Raw genomic sequence first — 19,592 nt, 5'->3', positions numbered from 1 at the left:
TCAAATCTATGTGCTACTGTATCCTTGCGGCAGAGTTTTCTGCAAAACAGAAATGACTAAACTTCAAGAAAGCTCAATTGACTGTGAAGCTCTGTCCAGGAATGAATGGCACCATACAACTTCAACACGGGGTCGAGAGTGTGGTGCTGGAAAAGCACAGCAGGTCAGGCAGCATCTGTGGAGCAGGAGAATCAACATTTCGGGCATAAGCCCTGCCTGATGAAGAACTTATGCCCAAAACGTCGATTCTCCTGCTTCTCGGATGCTGCCTGACCTGCTGTGCATTTCCACTCTGATCTCCAGCATCTGCAGTCCTCACTTTCTCTAACTTCAACATGGGGTTGGGTTAATTCACTCCGTTTGTGATACAGAGTGTTGTCAACAGTGAAGCTTCAATTCCCATATGTCTGTGAGGTTATCATGAAGATTACACCTTCTGAATCTCACCCCTTGTGTGAGGTGTGGTGTCCCTTAGTTTAAGCTACCACCAGTCATCTCTCTAATGAGGGGACAGCCCTATGGTCCCATAGGACTGTGGCAACTTTACCTTTTATAATATCAATTCCTTTTGGAATTTCTACATTTCTGGAAGTTCTGTAACCTCACTGTTCACCTATTCATGTGAATCTCCCATGTGGTATTATCTGGGAAGTTCCTGGCTGCAGCATCATTGATCACAATGTAGAAAACATTGGGGCTCAACATGAGATTATTGCTCTCACTTCCTACAGTGGAATACTCCTTTGGTACACCAGTGAAGTGCCAGCCAGATTTTTATTCTGAAATCCCTGGGGAGGATATGAACTGACATATTTTCAACTCACTGACATTGCCATGCAAGATGCTAGAGAGTGGGACAAATCAGCAGGTCCCTGAGTCTCAACCTTGTCTTATGCTCTGTTGGCAATGAAACACAAGAGATTGGAATTGGAGAATACCATTTAGCCAATCAAGTATGTTCTACCTTTCAATATGACTATGGTTGATCTTTGACTTCAGCTGCACTTTCCCATTTGCTCCACATATCCCTTGATTTGCCGAGTGATCAGAAATCTGTTGGTCTCAGCCTGAAAGTGCAGTTCACAACAGACTTGCCACAGCCCTAAGGTAGATGATTCCAAAGGTTCGCTGCACTGTGGGTAGGTAAATCTCTTATCTTAGTCCTAAATGATTGGCCTCTTCTCCAGAAACTGTCTGTTTGTGTCCTAGGTTCTCCAGACAAGGGAAACAACATCCCAGAACCCACCTTGTCAAATTCTTTCATCATCTTGCAGAAAACCAACTCTTGTTCTTCTAAACTCATTGCACTTGTACAAAGTTAGAACTAGGCACCATGTTATTGTGTTTTGGAGCAGATCAAGCCTCCTCAAAATATATCAGGAAGGTAGCCTAACCCTAACTTTTCTATTTTATTAGAGACAGGTGTAAAGCACTGTGTTCCAAATATCATTTGGTCGAAACATCACTAGGCTTGAAGCAAACATGCTTCATTCTTCCAAGTTTGGGAGAATATTTGTAGCTCGGGTGCTCATTGTGGTTCTGTTCACCAAGCTGGGAATTTGTGTTGCAGACATTTCGTCCCCTGTCTAGGTGACATCCTCAGTGCTTGGGAGCCTCCTGTATACAATGTATTCGCCAAAAACGGATACCCCCGCAATTTTATCAACAGATGCCTAAGGGAAAGACAACAGAATGAGGACATGCCACAACCCAAAGGACTAGCCACACTACCATACATCAAAAACATTTCTGAACTGACAGCCAGACTACTGCGACCACTAGGACTCATAACAGCACACAAACCAACAGCCACTCTCAGACAACAACTCACCAGGACAAAGGACCCGATACCCAGCATGAGCAAAACCAACGTAGTGTACAAAATCCCATGCAAGGACTGCACAAAACACTACATAGGACAACGGCCACTGCAGCGGACAGCTGGAACTGACAACCGGAAGCGGCAGATATAAATCACTATAAATGCCGGAGGAAAGATCACAGAAGCGCTTCACAGGAGGCTCCCAAGCACTGAAGATGTCACCTAGACAGGGGATGAAACGTCTGCAACACAAATTCCCAGCTCAGCGAACAGAACCACAACAACATGCTTCATTCTGACAACACAGTTAAAATACAAACAAAAGAGAAAAATTGGCATCACTTTAACTCTATTCAAATACTTAATACTTTCAAGAATGGTTCCAGGAATGAAAAACTGCAGCTATTCCAGGAGTTGTGACTGTTCTCCCTTGAGAGAAGAAGACTGACAGGAGGTCTGATTAAGGTGTTCAAAATCATGAGTTTGAGGATAGAGAGAAGCTGTTTCTGCCTGTAAATGAAACAAGAAGTAGAGCACGTAGATTTAAAGTGATGTGCAAACAAAACAAGGGTGACATAATTAGGATATAGAATGAACTGCCTGGAAATGTGATAGAGGCAGGTTCAATTATGTCACTCAAAACGCTATTGGATGGTTATTTGGATGATAATGGTGCGCAGGGATATGGGGAAAAGGTAGAGGTTGACATTAGATAATAGAACTGGTTCAGGCATCATAGGCCAAATGGCCTCTTTCTGCATTGTAATAATTGTGATTCTAAATTGTAGGAAATATAGACCTGACTTGCTCAGCTTGTCATCATGTGATGGCCCTCTCGTCCCAGAGACAAACCGAGTGAACCCTTGTTGTATTGCTTCCAATGTATATCCATTCTGAGATATAGATATCAAAACTGTATGTGGTATTCCAAGTATTCCAAGCCCTAGACTCCTGTACTCTAATAGCAATGTTGACTGTACTTATGTGCAAATTTTGTTTTCCTTATAAAACTACACCTAAGTTTCCCTGAATATCAACATTTAAAAGTGCTACGGCCTTTTAAAAAATAATTTTTCCTGTTTCTACAATTAATGAATAACTTCATATTTCTCCATATTCCCCCATTACCTTGTCCACTGATTTGACCTATTTGTTTGCATCCTCATTGTGTCCTCACAGATTACCTTCCCATAAACTTTGTATTAGCAAACCTAGATACTTTACTCATTGTCTTTTCATAAAAATCAGTAATATAGACCAATAAATCATCTGAGTTAGGAAATGAAAGAAGAGCTGACTTGATTTATTACTGTCACATATATCTAAGTACTTATGTGCAAATTTTGTTTTCCTTATAAAACTACACCTAAGTTTCCCTGAATATCAACATTTAAAAGTTCTACGGCCTTTTAAAAAATAATTTTTCCTGTTTTTGTCACATATATCTAAGTACAGTGAAAAGTTTTGTTTTGCACGCAGTACAGGCAGATCATTCTCCACAACCACCTGATGACGGAGCAGTGCTCTGAAAGCTACTGCTTCCAAAGAAACCTGTTGGACTATAACCTGGTGTTGTGTGATTTTTAACTTTGTACATCCCAATCCAATACCAGTGTCTCCAAATCATAGGCAGATCATAACATACAACGATCATAGGCTGATTGAACTAGGTGAGGAATACAAATTACGGCAGCAAAGAAGGTGTGCAAAAAACTCCAATCCAATACCAGTGTCTCCAAACCATAGGCAGATCATAACATACAACGATCATAGGCTGATCATAGGTGAGGAATACAAATTACGGCAGCAAAGAAGGTGTGCAAAAAGCAAGATTAGCATTAAATTTTAAATTTGAGAAGTCTATTTAGAAGTTTGATTACAACACGGGAGAAACTGTTCTTGTACCTGTTTAAGTTTTTGTATCTTCTGCCTGATGGAAGAGATTATAACTGGGGTGGGAGGGGTCTTTGATGATGTTGGCTGCTGTTCCGTGGCAACAAGAAGTGTAGATGCAGTCAGTCGACAGAAGGTTGGCTTGCGTGATGGTCTGGGATGTGTTCACAACTTTCTGTAGTTTCTTATGTTCCTAGGCAGAGCAGTGGCTTTGCCAAGCCATGATGCATCCAGATAGAATGCTTTCTGTGGTGCATCTGTAAAAGTTGGTATGGACATGCTGAATTTCCTTAGCATCCTGAGGATGAAGTGGTATTGTTGTCCTTTCTTGACTGTTGCATCAATGTGAGTGGTCCAGGACAGATTAATGGTGATCGTCAATCCTAGAAATTTGATGCTGTCAACCATCTCCACCTCATCTCCATTGGTGTAGATAGGGAGGTGCTCTCCTCCTTGCTCACTGAAGTTGATGAGTTTTGCTGACATTGAAGAAGAGATTGCTATCTTTGCATCACATCACCAAGTATTTTATTTCTTTCCTATATTCTGTCATGTTATTGTTTGATATCTGGCCCACAAGAATAGTGCCATCAGCAAACTTGTCAATGGAGTTCATCCACATGATGAAATTTGGCCACACAGTCATAGGTGTCCGGGGAGTACAGTAAGTGGGACAAGTTACACTTCCTTGCAGGGACCAGGTGTTGAGGATTGTTGTGGAGGAGGTGCTGTTGCCTGTCTTCACTGAGTGTGGTCTGGGTCAGAAGAACGAGGATCCATTTGCATTGCGCAGAGCAGTGACCTAGGTCTTGGAGTTGGAGATTAGTTTGGTTGGGGGTTTGGGATCCTGGAGAAAATGCCTTTATGTTAACAGTGGTGAATCTTTAAGATGCTTTCTCTTCTGTAATAATCTGACTCTTAATGTTCCTCCTTCCTTGCCCCATGTTTCCTTAGGTTGAATAAATTGGAATGGACTGTCTGGATAATATGCTGACAGACCCTTTGGAACTGGGTTCAGCTGCTGAGGTCAATGGTGCTGGCATCATGGAGGCATGTTTACTTGGTGGAACCAGGGTCAGTCTTCCAGAGGATCTGCTGGAGGATGTGAGTATTGTAGTACTTAGCCTTGGGGCACATATCATTAAATAATAATAACCTTTTAAACTCTGTGCAAAGCTTTACATTGCATGATACCCTTCTTCGGGGACCCCTTATATTTTTTTCATATATGCACTTCCTTTTTGTCACAAAGTCCTGCAGTTGATAACTTGCATTCCATTGACTTAATATAAAAAAAGTGTCCTTTCCTCTTAGCTTTTGATTTGAAACCTTTTCTCATTACATTTACATTAGACCACAAGGAACATATCTACAGAACATTCAAATTAACTTCAGAATCTCAACTTAAATATTTGATAAATCGAATCCCATATCCATTGCCTCTAAAAGAGCTGGTGTTTAAGCAACTGGAGAAGTTTTAAATTAAAGAAAAATGTTGTTAGCTTTCAAAGCTAAAGTGCAACACATTGCATTATCATTTATCAGAAATGTTCTGAAAGCAGCTGCACTCAGACACCGATCAGGAGAAGATAAGCTTGTGAGAAATAAAAGTTACTCACTCCATGTTCTTTCAGTCAAATAAGGGTAGGAACTTAAGTCGAGTTTTTTATGCTTTAATTTCATAGTCAGAGAGTCACACAACACAGAAACAGGACTTTGGCTCACCGTGGCTGTGCCACCCAACAAACACCAAACGACACTAACCTCATTTACCTGCACTTGGTCCATTTTAAATGGTCACCCAAATGCTTCTCAAATGTTGTGAGTGTTTGCTTCTACCATCCTCTCAAGTGGCGTGTTTTGTATTTCAACCATTATCTGGTTGAAAAAGCATTTCCTCAGATCTCTTCTAAGACACTTACTCCTCACCTTAAAGTTATTGCTTCTGGTCTCTGGTCTGCAATGGGGAAAAGATTCCCACAATCTGCCCAGAACTGCACAGTGTTCCATCTGTAGCCTAACCAATGTTTCCTCAAAACGTTCTCAACTTTGTGAAGCGTCATCACACTAATTAAGTCCAACACATCAAAACTAACTGCTCCCACTCCCTATTGTTAGCCACTAACAGTCTCCGTTAACAGCTGTTCACTCTCCTGGCTTGATTGTTATCCACTCCTTTGTGTGTCCAACAATTCTCTCCCTGGGTTCTATCGCCACCTTTCTTACTCCTTACCTCCTTACTCCTTACTCCGCCACCTTACTCCTTACCTCCTCCCCCACGCCAACATTTTCCTACTTCTGGGGAAGGATCTCTGAACTCTGATTTCTCTTCACAGATGCTGCCAGAGATGCTGAGTTTTTCCAGCAACTTCTGTTTTTATTTAAAATCAACCTCTCACTCAGTCTGACTACCCAATCAGATTCATCAATAGGTCTGTTTCTTCTTTCAATCTAATATCATTGTTCTATGATGACCTGAGTAGGGTGGGTTTATTTTAAGGAGGAGAAAGTGATGACTGCAGATACTGGAGATCAGAGTCAAGAGTGTGGTGCTGGAAAAGAACAGCAGGTCAAGCAGCATCCGAGGAGCAGGAGAATTGACAATTCAGGCATAAGGCCTTCATCAGGAATGATGCTTCTGAGCCAAGGGGGTAGAGAGGTAACTGGGATGGGGGTGGTGCTGGGAGGAAGATAGCTGAGAGTGTAATAGGTAGATGAAAGTGGGGGTAATGGTGATAGGTCGGAGAGGAGGGTAGAGCGGATAGATGGGAAGATGAACGTGTAGGACAGGTCACGAGGGTGGTTCCGAGTTAGAAGGTTGGATCTGGGATAAGGTGGGGTTAGGGGAAATGAGGAGACTAGTGAAGTCCAAATTAATCCCATGTGGTTGGAGGGTCCCAAGGTGGAAGTTGAGGCGTTCCCCCTCCAGGCATTGGGTGGTTGGAACTTGGCGTAGGAGGAGGCCCAGCACCTACGTGTCCTTGGTGGAGTGGGAGGGGGAGTGGGAGTTAAAGTGTTCGGCCACGGGGCAGTGGGGTTGCTTCGTGTGTGTGTCCTGGAGATGTGCTCTGAAGCGCTCTACAAGTAGGCGTCCTGTCTCCAGTGTAGAGGAGACTGCATCAGGAGCAATGGATATAGTAAATGACATGTGGAAGTGGAATGTATGATGGATGTGCAAGGCTCCTTTGGGACCTTTGACAGGGGTGAGGCGGGAGGTGTGGGTGCAAGTTTTGCAGTTTCTGCAGTGGCAGGGCCTGGTGCCAGGTTTGGTGGGGGGCTGTGGACCTGACAAGAGAGTCATGGAGGGAATGGTCTTTATGGAATGCAAATAGGGGTGGGGAGGGAAATATTTCTCTGGTGGTGGAGTCCTTTCGCAGGAGCCCAATGGTTGGTGGGCTGGAAGGTGAGGACCAAGGGGAATCTGTTCTTGTTGCGGTTGGAGGGGTGGTGTTCGAAAGCAGAGGTGCAGGAAGTGGATGAGACACGCTGGAGGGCATAATTGACTATGTGGGAGGGGAAATTGTGTTCTTTGAAGAAGGAGGCCATCTGGTGTGTTCTGTGGTGGAACTGGTTCTCCTGGAAACAGATGCGGTGGAGATGGAGGAATTGGGAATAAGGGGTAGTGTTTTTACAGGAGGCAGGGTGGGAGGAGGTGTAGTCCAGGTAGCTGTGGGAGTCTATGGGTTTGTAGAAGATGCCCGGGTTGATTTTAAGTTATATTAGATCCACTCTGCAAAATATTTCAACCGTCCTACTGTATTTGAAAGCTCCACAGAACTTAATCTAAATTCCAAATCTTTCTTCAATTACATTTCTCAGATTCTATATAAGAAATCATCAACATATCTAATGATGTCTGAAAGCCTTCCTCTGTGCCATTAATAAATCATTGGGGGAATCTGCTTGCAGTTGTTTTCAACAAAACTGATCTCAGCTAAATATGCCACGCCCTGGAAACATTACCCAATTTTTTGTAGTTTCCATAGTTTTATTCTGCATCTGCTGCCTTTGGCCAATTTCAGAAACACTTTACTCTGAAAAATATCATCCTGCAGAATATCAGTTTTTGTGTCGGTTGACTTATACTGCCATCAATGTGGCCAAAAGAGCTAAAATTTATGATTACTTTGCCATTTCAAAGTGCTCAGTCTAGCATTCATATCACCCAAATATTCCTTTGCAAGCTCCTCGTGATTAACGTTGCTGTAGCCTTAAATAGAAATAGCTAGAGAAACTCAGCAGGTCTAACACCATCTGTGGAGAGAAAGCTGAGTCAGCATTTCAGGTGGAGTGATGCTTCTTCAGAACAGATGGTAGCTAGGAAAAGGTTGGTATATTTACATAAACAAATTGGATGAGAATTTAGGAAGTATGGTTACTATATTTGCACACGACACCAGAATTGGTGGTATATTAGACAATGAAGAAGATAATCTAAGATTACAAAGGGATCAGGAAGGATGTTATTAAATTGGAGAGGGTGCAGAAAAGATTTATAAGGACGTTACTAGGATTGGAGGGTATGAGCTATAAAGAGACGCTGAATAGGCTGGGACTTTTTTTCCACTGGACTGTAGTAGTTTGAGGGATGATCTTTATAGAGGTTTATAAAATCATGAGGGGCACAGATAAGATGAATAGCAAAGGTCCTCTCCCTCGGGTAGGGGAGTTCAAAACTAGATGGCATAATTTTAAGGTGAGGGCAAAAATTTAAAAAAGACCTGAGGGGCAACATTTTCACACAGTGGGTGGTTCTTCTGTGGAATGAACTGTCAGAGGGGATGATAGATGTGGCTACAACACCTAAAAGAAGTTTGGACAGGTTTAGGGTGATATGGGCTCAATGCCCATAACAGTCCAAACAGAACTAGTTTAGTTTGGGAAACTTGTTTCCATGCTCTTTATCTGGACTGCAGGAATTGTAGCATCTCATTTTCCGCTTGGGCACCCGACAGCCTTCAGGGCTCAATATCGAGTTCAATAATTTTAGGGCATGAACATATTCTTCCATGTCCTTGCTCAACCCCTCTGACCCCCACACAGAGGATGAGAGAAAGGCAGAAATAAATGTTTTCAGTTCACAGGCCCAGGATGCACTTGCAATTACAGCTTTGGTTGAGCTGCCATTTATTACAATCAGAGTGCTGTTGTCAGGCAGAGTTTCTTTCACTGAAAGGCTCTGTACCATTCAGTCTTAAAGTATCTCCCTCACTTCCTTAAAGAACAATATTGTCTAGTGATCTACAAAAGTACACCCACCCCACTGGTTTTTCCAATATGCAAAACTCTCCTGATATTTCAACTCCCAGGCAGCCCAGCTTGCATTTCAGTTTATTGTCCTAAGAAGGAAAAATATGTGATTCCTTATAAACACCGCTCCTGCTTTCCTCCTTTGGGCAGCCCCCACCAAATGATACTTCATTTCCATCTCATTAACTGTTTTGGGCCTTCTTGGGTCTCATGGATCCATTATTGCTTTTCCAGTTTTGTTTTCTGCTCAAATAGCCGGAACTGTTAAATGTGCTTTCATTACCATTCCGTCTTTAATCCTTCCATAAGTTGATGCAAGGTCTAGTATCAGAGAAATTTTGAAATCTTACAGCCAGTGAAACCTCTATTTATCTCAGTGTGAAATATTGCGTTTGTTCTACAAACACTGAAGGTAACGAATGGTGTCTCAGGCATTTCTCAATACAGCAGACTTCATCAGATTCATAGAATCCCTAAGGTGCAGACAGGGGCTATTTGACCCATCGATTCTGCACCAACATTCCAAAGATCATCTCAGCCAAACTCACTTCCCCACCCTATCCCTGCAACCCTGCATTAATCATGACTAATCGACACATTCCTGGAGAATTTAGGCAATGTAGCATGGCTGATCCACCTAAACGGTACATCTTTGGACTGTGGAAGGAAACCAGAGTACCTGGAGGAAACCCTCACAGACTTTGGAGAACTTAGACAGTTGCCTGAGGCTGGAATTGTGCTCAGGTCCCTGGCACTGTGAGGCATCAGTGCTAACCGTTGTGCTACCCAGATTCAACATGGTCTCCTTCTCTGACAGTGAAACACCGGTTAGAACCAGTGATCAGTCCTTATAAATGGCCTAGAAAAGAAAGAAATCATGTGCCCAGAATAAGTGCTGCTGTCAGAAAACTGGAAACATGCATATGGCCTGAAATTGTCAAATTGTTGAATCTGGAAGGCTGTAGATTTCCGAAGTGAAAGTAAAGTGCAGCTTGTTATGCCTCAGTGGAACAGTGCAGGAGACTGAAGACATGAAACAACAAGGTGAAATGACGAGCCATCGGAAGCTGGATAGTTATGCTTGTGGATTGAGCAGAGGCGTTCTACAAAGTGGCCACCCAATTTACGTTTGAGGAGACCACATTGTGAGCAGCAAATTCAGTAGTTTAAAATGAAAGGTGTACACATAAATTGCTCCTCAAGGGAAAGTGAGGCTAAGGAGGTGAAAGGGCAGGTATTACATTTTGTGTATTTGTGTGGGAAAGGGACAGTTTGTTGGGATCATTGAGGAATGAACCAGAATATCACAGAGGGAATGGCCCCTTTGTGATATTAGGAGGAGAGAGGGGATGATTGAGGTGGAAACACACTCGGGGTGGTAGACGGATGGAAAATAATATAATCACCGCTAATGCCCACTGTCATTTTCTATGTTTCCAATTTCTTGCCTTGAACCATTTCCTCTTCTTGGCTATGCGTGTCTAATTTATCTACATCTCTATCCCCACCAGGATATTCTGAGGTTTTCTACATCTTTCCTAAATGGAGGCCCAAGCAATTCCCATTCACTCACTTTCTTACAATAAAAGATGTTTCTATGGCTACCCATTTGAGTCCATGCAATGCCTGCTTTTGTGTAGGATATTTTGCACATTCCATGTTTTGATCCAATTCTCGTCTCATCCCTTAAATATAATCTGAACATTGATAATTCTATCAGAGCTGTGTCCTGCACTCAGTATGAATTGCTTCCAGCTACTACTTTTCCTCCAGTTTTAACTAGTCTCTCTCTTTCCCAATTCCCTTTCTTAAATTCTCTGTATCCGTTTCTGATGACCTTTTGATGTTCGTTAGAAGCTACTGATTCTCTCAGTTAGCTTGACTACACTTCATGACACCATGTAAAGGCTCTATTCCATTTTCTCAGTTCCCGTATCACATCTGTTCTGATCATACAGTCTTTCGTACCAGCAATTCTGAGATGTTGTCTTTCCTTCTGAGACAATTCTTGCCATCATGGTTGACAGGACCCTTGACTGTGTCTGCCAGATTTCTTGCACTTTGATTCTCACCCTTCCCTCCCAGAAACATGATAAGGCTTTCTTTACCCTACATTCATCTCACCAGCCTCCGTACTCAATACAACATTTCTGCCACTTCCAGTGTGATAGTTTTACCAACCCCATCTTCCCATTCCCCACTCCTTTCATAGAACATTAAAGCGCAGTACAGGCCCTTCGACCCTCGATGTTGTGCCAACTAGTCTGAACTGACCATTTCTTTCAAGCTATCCTGGCCCATTGGAGTGTAAACAAAACCCAATAAGTTATATTTGCTTTCTACCATTTTCCACAATGATCAATGAACATTTAGTTTTCTGTCTGAAAATATTTCACTTTCTGTTTTTCACCTTTAGACATCCATTCTCTGTCAGCTATGGTGTAATCAAGAAAACCAGCTGGTGAAGGATGAAGCTGGAGCTGATCTTCACACAACTGAGGAAACATTTATTTACAGAAATTGACATTACACTAATGTATTTTTTACTTAATGGCTCATTTCTGTCAGTTATTTCTAATCAAACCCTGACTAATGCACAAGCTGCATGCATTTGAACACAGTTATGTACAGAGAACACCATTTCTGACAGGTGAAGATCCTGTGCTTTGAAAGAGGACTGGTGACGATCTCCCAAGTGTTCTACATCACTGAAATAGATGATCTGTTCACTTATTTCATTTTTTTTTGTGTGGCCTAGCTGTGTGCAAGATGATTGTCACATTTTTCCATTTTACATCAATAACTACTTGTCAAGATTGCACTGTGAATCACTTTGTAGATGTAGTCCTTGTGGCTATAGGGTCAAGGGATATGGGGGGAAGGCAGGATTAAGCTTGATGATCAGCCATGATCATAATGACTCGATGGTTGAATTACCTACTCCTGCTACTAGCTTCTGTGGTTCTATGATGTTCTGAGATGAAAGATTCTGTATACAGTGGAACCTCAATTATCCAAAGGACATGGGTGGGCAGTATTTTGTTTGGTTAATTGAATTCTGGATAACATAGTTTAGCCAAGCATTGGAACCTTGCAATCTTGCTAGATAATCCGATATTCAGATAATCGAATGCCAGATAATTGAGGTTCCTCTGTATGTGGAAGATCTCAATATCTCCATTTGAGCGGGGATTGGTTTTGCTTAGTTGACTGGGTGGCTGGTTTTCAGTGTAGAGTGGCACCAAGAGCATCGATTCAGTTTCCGTACTGGTTGGGGTTACCATGAAGGACTCTCCTTTTCAACCTCTCCCCTCAACTGAACTGTGGTGACCCTCAGATTAAACCATCACCAGTCACATTTCTCTCAAATGAAAAAAAAACCAGCCCTGTGGTCTGATAGGACTATGGTGATTTATCCTTTATTACTTGACACAGTCTCCCAAAGTCAGGACTGCTTCTCCTGCAGCTCATTAAATGATGTCAACTTCTTTTCAACCTTGTCATTCATTCCCTTCTCTTTGGAAATCTTTGTCTCTACTTTCCTCTGTTCATTGCCATGCTAAGCAATGAACTCATTCCTTTTAAAGGTTTGGAGTACAACTGTGATCAGATTCCTAAGCTGGTATAAGTGGACAACCAGGAACTTCGAGCTAACTCAGTTGGAAGGCTAAATGAATAAATAGTTTGATTTCCTCATGCGGTGATTTAAAAATCATAAACAGATTGGTCCCCCAAGTCTCTACTACTTTAATGTTAAAAAGCCTAGATTGTGAATTTCCGATTTGCTGCTTTCATGTGAAAGCTGGAGCATTCAGTAAGTTGGAGAACAATAAACATGAAGTGATGTGGCATCACCAGTAACACTGGAACTCACAGGGTAAATAGCGTTTAAGGTTCTCATTCTTCATCTATTTTTAGCACTGAATCATTTCCCAGTTTCCAGTGGACAGCTCCAGATCTATTTGCAGATTATTGAGAATTGCTGATTTTGAAAACAGAAATGTATGGTGTTCCATTGGAGAGGGATAGGATGGATACGAGAGCTTTAACCATTTTTTAAAAACTTCAAACATTCATAACTTTGACTCATCTGAAACTGGCATTAGGTGCAACAGTGAACATGCGCTCCATCTGACAGAAATTCACTGACAGAATTTCAAAGAAGCTGTTTTGCAGGAAAGCTGAAGGCATTTTTTACTTCCTGTATCGATTGTGATTGAAATCTTTGTCTTAACAGCCTGATATCTTCTTTGAGGTGGTGAGTCGCAGCACCTGGGATGAAGTTCTGTCTCAGTCCCAAAGGGATCACTTGAGGAAATTTCTTCCACAGTTCACTGAGAAAAACGTGGAGCAACAGGATGACATCATTACAGGACTATTCAATGGAGATAACTTCCGCTTTGGGAATCCTTTATACATTGCGCAGAAGCTCTTTCGAGGTAAATCCCTGCATTTGCTATAGTACCCAAGGAGAGTACACTTAGATAATAAAGTCATCCTGCTTTACTAAAGAACAAAAATGTATGTGTGAGAGTTTGGATCTTTGAAATTCTGTGCACCACTACAATAAGCATATGTTTTACATTGGTTTTATACAGGAGGGACCGAATGGGATAGACTTTCACTGATAGGAATTTATGAAAGGGAATTTGAATTAGAAAAATAGGTTGTGCTTTATTGGGAAAGGAGGGCATTTTATTTGGTGGCTTGTTTGGACTATTGATATTGCTGGTGATTGTCTTCATGTCTGCAGATGGCTACTTTAACCCAGAGGTGGTCAAGTACAGAAAGCTGTGTATGAAGTCACAGTATAAGCGGTACCTGTACTCCCAGCAGCAATACTTCCACAAGCTGCTAAAACAGATCCTTGTCTCCAGAAAGGTATGTGCGAAATTACAGGAGTCAGGTGTTGGGAGGTGAGGTGGGACTGCTTGTAAATTAGTTGGGATTCAAGGGATCAATTGTAAAATTTGTAACAATTGAAATGTTGAAGAGTCCTGCCTGTAACATGCTTCATGGTAAACAAAGAAACAGTAATGCTGAAGCAGATGAAATGAAATGACCGCAGAATAATTGTGATGGCATTTTAGAGAGCATGTGGCTGGTTCATTGAATTGGTACTTGTACCCTGTCTGTTGGTTTTGGGGTGGGATGGTACCTAACAAAAATTTCTATCACTGTCAGTTGCCCTGTATCAGTGTATGGTTCTATGAAGTTAACTGAGTCTGCTGAGAGTTTTACTTCTAAACTTGTCTAATCACTGACTTTTGATTGTGTAGTTTTCTCTCAGGCCCGTCAGAACATAAAAATATTTTAACCCTCAGAGTTAAGTTGTATTTACACATTGATAATTTTAAGTGTAGAGAGATTTAGTTAGGAGCAGAAGTAGACCATTTTGTTCTTTGTTATTATTTAGTCCATCAAGTCTACTGCACCATTCAATGAGATCATGGTTGACCTGATAATCCTCAATACCACTTTCCTATCTTTCCTCCAACTTTTGATTTCCTTACTGATTAAAAATCTGTCGGTTTCAGCCTTGAGTGTACTTAGTGACCCAACCTCAACAGTCCTTTGCAGGTAACAATTCCACAGATTTGTAACCCTCTGAGAGAAGAAGTTCCTCCTCATCTCTGCATCAAATGTGTGAACTCATTCTGAGATTCTGCCCTCTGGTCCTAGGTTGTCCCACAAGAGAAAACCACTTTTCTTCCCTTACCATATCAAAACCTCTTATAAATCTTAGATGTTCAAGAATCTTACATGTTTTATTCTTCTATATCCCAATGACTACAAACACAGTCTGCACAATATTTCTTCATAAGACAGTCCTTCCATACGTGGGGCATATTATCATAGAGTCATAGAGCTGTACAGTATGGAAGCAGACACTTTGGTCCGACTCTGCCATGCCAGCCTGATATCCTAAGTTAGTCTAGTCCCATTTGCCAGCATTTGGCCCATATCCCTCCAAACCCTTTCTATTCATATACCCATCCAGATGCCTTTTAAATGTTGTAATTGTACCAGCCGCCTCCACATCCTTTGGCAGCTCATACATACACCACCCTCTGCATGAAAATGTTGCCCCTTAAGTCCCATTTAAATCTTTCCCATCTCACCTTAAACGTATGCCCTCTAGTTATGGACACCCCCCAACCTGGGGAAAAGACCTTGTCTAATCACCCTATCCATGCCCTTTATGATTTTACAAACTTCTATAAATCCCTCAGCCTCCACTGACTTAACCTTCTTCGCTGTTCACTACACCTTCAATTTTGGTGTCATCTGCAAACTTACTAGCTATACCTTACTAACCATCACATCCAAATCATTTATATAAATGATGGAAAGCAGTGGACCCAGCACTGATCCTTGTGGTGTATTTCACAGGCCTCCAATGTGAAAAGCAAACTTCCACCACCACCCTCTTCCTTATACCTTTGAACCAGTTATGTATCCCATGTGATCTAACCTTGTTAAACAGTCTACTGCGAGGAACCTTATTGAATGTCTTAGTGAAGTCTATAAAGGTCACGTCCACTGCTCTGCCCTCATCAATCTTCTTTGTTACTTCTTCAAAAAAAATCAAGTTAGTGAGACACAATTTCCCACGCGCAAAACCATGTTGACTGTCCCTAATCAGTCCTTTCCTTTCCAAATACATGTAAATCCTGTCTCTCAGGATTCACTCCAACAATTCTAAAAAAAAAATTGCTCACCATCGATGTCTGGCTCACCAGTCTATAGTTCCCTGGCTTTTCTTTGCCATCTTTTTTAAATAGTGGTCACCACATTAACCAAACTCCAGTCTTCCGGCACCTCACCTGTGGCTATTGATGATACAAATATCACAGTAAGCAGCCCAATCAATCACTTTCCTAGCTTCCCACAGAATTTGAGGGTATACTTGATCAGGTCCCAGGGATTTATCCACCTTTATGCATTTTAAGATATTCAGTTCCTCCTCCTATGTAATGTGGACACTTTTCAAGCTGTCGCTATCTATTCCTCCACATTCTGTATCTTCCATAGTGTTCTCTGCAGTAAACACTCATGCTAAATACTCGTTTAGTATCTCCCCCATTTCCTGCGGCTCCACATGTTGGCAGCCTTGCTGATGTTAAAGGCCCTTGTAACTCTTTTGTTCCTGATATACTTGTAGAGTCCCTTTGGATTCTCCTTAACCCTATTTGCCAAAGCTATCCCATGTCCCCTTTTTGCCCTTCTGATTTCCCTGTTAAGTATACTTCTACTGCCTTTATACTCTTCTAGGGATCTCTGCTGTCTATACCTGACGTACGCTTCCTAGACTAGTGAACCTGGACTGCCTCAAAAGTCATTGTATCTTCCCTTCTTTAGATAAAATAACCAAAATTGTTGACAGTATCCCAGCTGTGCCTTGTAAAGTTTTAACAAAACTTTTGGATTCCATTCCTTTTGAAATAAAGGCCCACAAACCATTTGCCTTCCCCAGTACCTGCTGAACTTGGATGTTAGTTTTTTATGATTCATGGACGAGGGCAGCATGGTGGCTCAAGTGGTTAGCACTGCTGCCTCACAGCGACAGGGACCTGGGTTTGATCCCAGCCTTGGGCCACTGTCTGTGTGGGATTTGCATACAGACAGTGGAGTTCTGCGTGGGTTTACTCTCAGGTGCTTCAGTTTCATTCTATTGTCCAAAGATGTGCACATTAGTTGGATTAGCTATGGTAAGTGCAGGGTCATGGGGATAGGTTAGGGGGCTGGGCCTGGGTGGAATGCTCTTTGGAAGGTCAGTGCAGATTCGATGGGCCAAATGGCCTGCCTCCGCACTTGAGGGATTCAGTGATTCTCTGACTCCCAAATCCTTCTGTTCTGTGGGACATTGGAGAGATTGACAGAGTAGGAAGAATGTGGGCATGGTGAATTGGCATTGATACTGAAATGATCACTGTGTATGACACGAGGTAAACCCCTCTGCTAGTATAAACCCGACACAGAGATGTTCACCTCGTACCGTAATTGGTTAAATTTCGAGAGGCAAAGAACTATCCCAGATGTCACTATTTAAAGTAAAAATTAACAATTTTATTCTTTAAGTCCAACAGAGAACATGAAAACAACAACAATTTACAACTAATTTCTCTTAAAGCTATCTTTTACCTACCACTCTACAATACTGGTCCGATTTTTAAAAAAAAACCCTGATTAAGATTTACCAAAAAAGGAATTATGTTTCAAAAAACCAGCCAGCTGCTGATTTTCCTCTGTCATCTTTCCTGAGTCATCTTTTCTTTGGTCTTCTGCCATCCAACTTTCTTGTGGACAGGCACCTTTCAGAGAGCTGTTCGGCTAGCAATCTGTTTTTTTGTTGATGCTGTTTGCTGTTCTCCCCTAACTGTTCAAAATGTCAGGTTTTATACCCCAAAACATTGGATCATTTCATAGAAATGAAAAAAATAGGCAGGATGAGAGATGGTGTAGGAGGGAGGGGTTCAGATTTGTTGGACATTGGGACAGATTCTGGGGAAGGTGGGACTATTACAAAATGGACGGTCTACCTCTGAACCAGACCAGAACCAATGTCCTTGGGGGAGTTTTTGCTACTGCTGTTGGGGAGGTTTTAAACTAATGTGGCAGGGGGTTGGGAACCAGAAGAGAAAACAAGTAGGCAGTGAGGTGGAGACTGGAGACTGTAAGAATCATGAAGATAGCACTAATAAAGGGAAGAGTAGGCAGAGAGTGCAAAAGCGTAAAAGAACTGGTGGCCTGAAATGCATCTGCTTTAATGCAAGGAGTATAGTGTGTAAGCTACAGGGACGTAGTTACGCCAGAGAACAGAGGTTACTGGGTAACAGTTAGAGGTGGGAAGGGGAGGAAGCAGGCAGTGCAGGGATCCCCTGTGGTCGTTCCCCTCCACAATAAGTATACCGCTTTGGATGCTGTTGGGGGGGACGGCCTAGCAGGGGTAAGCTGCAGTGACCGGGTCTCTGGCACGAGGTCAGGCTCTGAGGCCCAGAAGGGAAAGGGGAAAAGGAGGAGAGCGCTAGTTATAGGAGACTCTATAATTAGAGGGACAGACAGGCAGTTCTGTGGACATGGGCGAGACTCTCGGATGGTTTGTTGCCTCCTGGGTGCCAGGGTCCGAGGCGTCTCGGACCGTGTCTTCAGAATCCTTAAGCCAGAAGTCGTGGTGCACATTGGCACCAACGACATAGGTAGGAAGAGGGGTGCGGAGGTCATTCAGGAGCTCAGGGAGTTAGGCTGGAAGCTAAAAGCTAGGACGGACAGAGTCGTCATCTCTGGGTTGTTGCCGGTGCCACGTGACTAGATTAGATTAGATTACATTACAGTGTGGAAACAGGCCCTTCAGCCCAACACCAACCCGCCGAAGCGCAACCCACCCATACCCCTACATTTACCCCTTACCTAACACTACGGGCAATTTAGCATGGCCAATTCACCTTACCTGCACATCTTTGGACTGTGGGAAGAAACCGGAGCACCCGGAGGAAACCCACGCAGACACGGGGAGAACGTGCAAACTCCACACAGTCAGTCGCCTGAGGCGGGAATTGAANNGGGCACCAATATCCTGGGAGGTAGGTTTGCTAGCACTCTTCGGGGGGGGTTTAAACTAATTTGGCAGGGGGATGGGATCCAGACTTGTAGTCCAGCAAGTAGGTTAGCTGTTTTTCAGGATGTCCAAGAATATAGGGAGGCTGTGGAGAAGGTGGCACTGACAGGGAATACTTGTGGACACAGAGATGGGCTCAAGTGTGTATACTTCAACGCAAGGAGTATCAGAAATAAGGTGGGTGAGCTGAAGGCGTGGATTGGTACTTGGGACTATGATGTTGTGGCCATCAGAGAAACGTGGATAGAAGAGGGACAGGAATGGTTGTTGGAGGTTCCTGGTTACAGATGTTTCAGTAAGATTAGGGGGGGTGGTAAAAAAGGAGGAGGGGTGGCGTTGCTAATTAGAAATGGTATAACGGCTGCAAAAAGGCAGTTCGAGGGGGATCTGCCTTTGGAGGTAGTATGGGCTGAAATCAGAAATAGTAAAGGAGCAGTCACCTTGTTGGCTGTTGACTATAGGCCTCCCAATAGCAGCAGAGATGTGGAGAAACAGATTTTGGAAAAGTGCAGAAACCACAGGGCGATTTCAACTTCCCAAATATTGATTGGAAGCTCTTCAGATCAAGTAGATTGGACGGGGCAGTGTTTGTGCAGTGTGTCCAGGAAGCTTTTCTAACTCAGTATGTAGATTGTCCGACTAGAGGGGAGGCCATATTGGATTTGGTACTTGGTAACAAACCGGGACAAGTGATGGGCTTGTTAGTGGGTGGGCATTTTGGTGATGGTGACCACAACTCTGTGACTTTCACCTTGGTTATGGAAAGAGATAGGTGCGTGCAACAGGGCAGGTTTTACAGTTGGGGGAAGGGTAAATACGATGCAGCAAGACAGGATCTGAGGAGCATAAATTGGGAGCATAGGCTGTCAGGGAAGGATGTCGTTGAAATGTGGAACTTTTTCAAGGAACAGATACGACGTGTCCTTGATATGTACATACCTGTCAGGCAGGAAAGAGATGGTCATGTGAGGGAACCTTGGTTGATGAGGGAGGTTGAATGTCTTGTAA

General features: G+C 42.7%; 1 protein-coding gene across 4 annotated transcripts in view; it reads left to right on the top strand.

The window, feature by feature from the left end:
* The first annotated feature begins 1,057 nt into the window (after positions 1-1,057).
* nfrkb (nuclear factor related to kappaB binding protein) overlaps positions 1,058-19,592 on the top strand; it is a 161,174-nt gene continuing 142,639 nt past the window's right edge. For 3 of the 4 annotated variants that reach the window (XM_043676947.1, XM_043676949.1, XM_043676946.1), the window contains exons 1-4: positions 1,061-1,139; positions 4,670-4,819; positions 13,203-13,404; positions 13,719-13,846. In XM_043676947.1, the coding sequence (XP_043532882.1) occupies positions 4,685-4,819; positions 13,203-13,404; positions 13,719-13,846 (465 nt within the window). In that variant the 5' untranslated portion in view covers positions 1,061-1,139; positions 4,670-4,684. Of the gene's footprint in view, positions 1,140-4,669; positions 4,820-13,202; positions 13,405-13,718; positions 13,847-19,592 lie in introns of all 4 variants that reach the window. The other variant, XM_043676950.1, reaches the window with a different exon arrangement.

This window comes from Chiloscyllium plagiosum, chromosome 35 (assembly GCF_004010195.1).
Source record: "Chiloscyllium plagiosum isolate BGI_BamShark_2017 chromosome 35, ASM401019v2, whole genome shotgun sequence".
Lineage (NCBI taxonomy): Eukaryota > Metazoa > Chordata > Chondrichthyes > Orectolobiformes > Hemiscylliidae > Chiloscyllium > Chiloscyllium plagiosum.
This window is presented reverse-complemented; position numbering and strand designations above follow the sequence as displayed.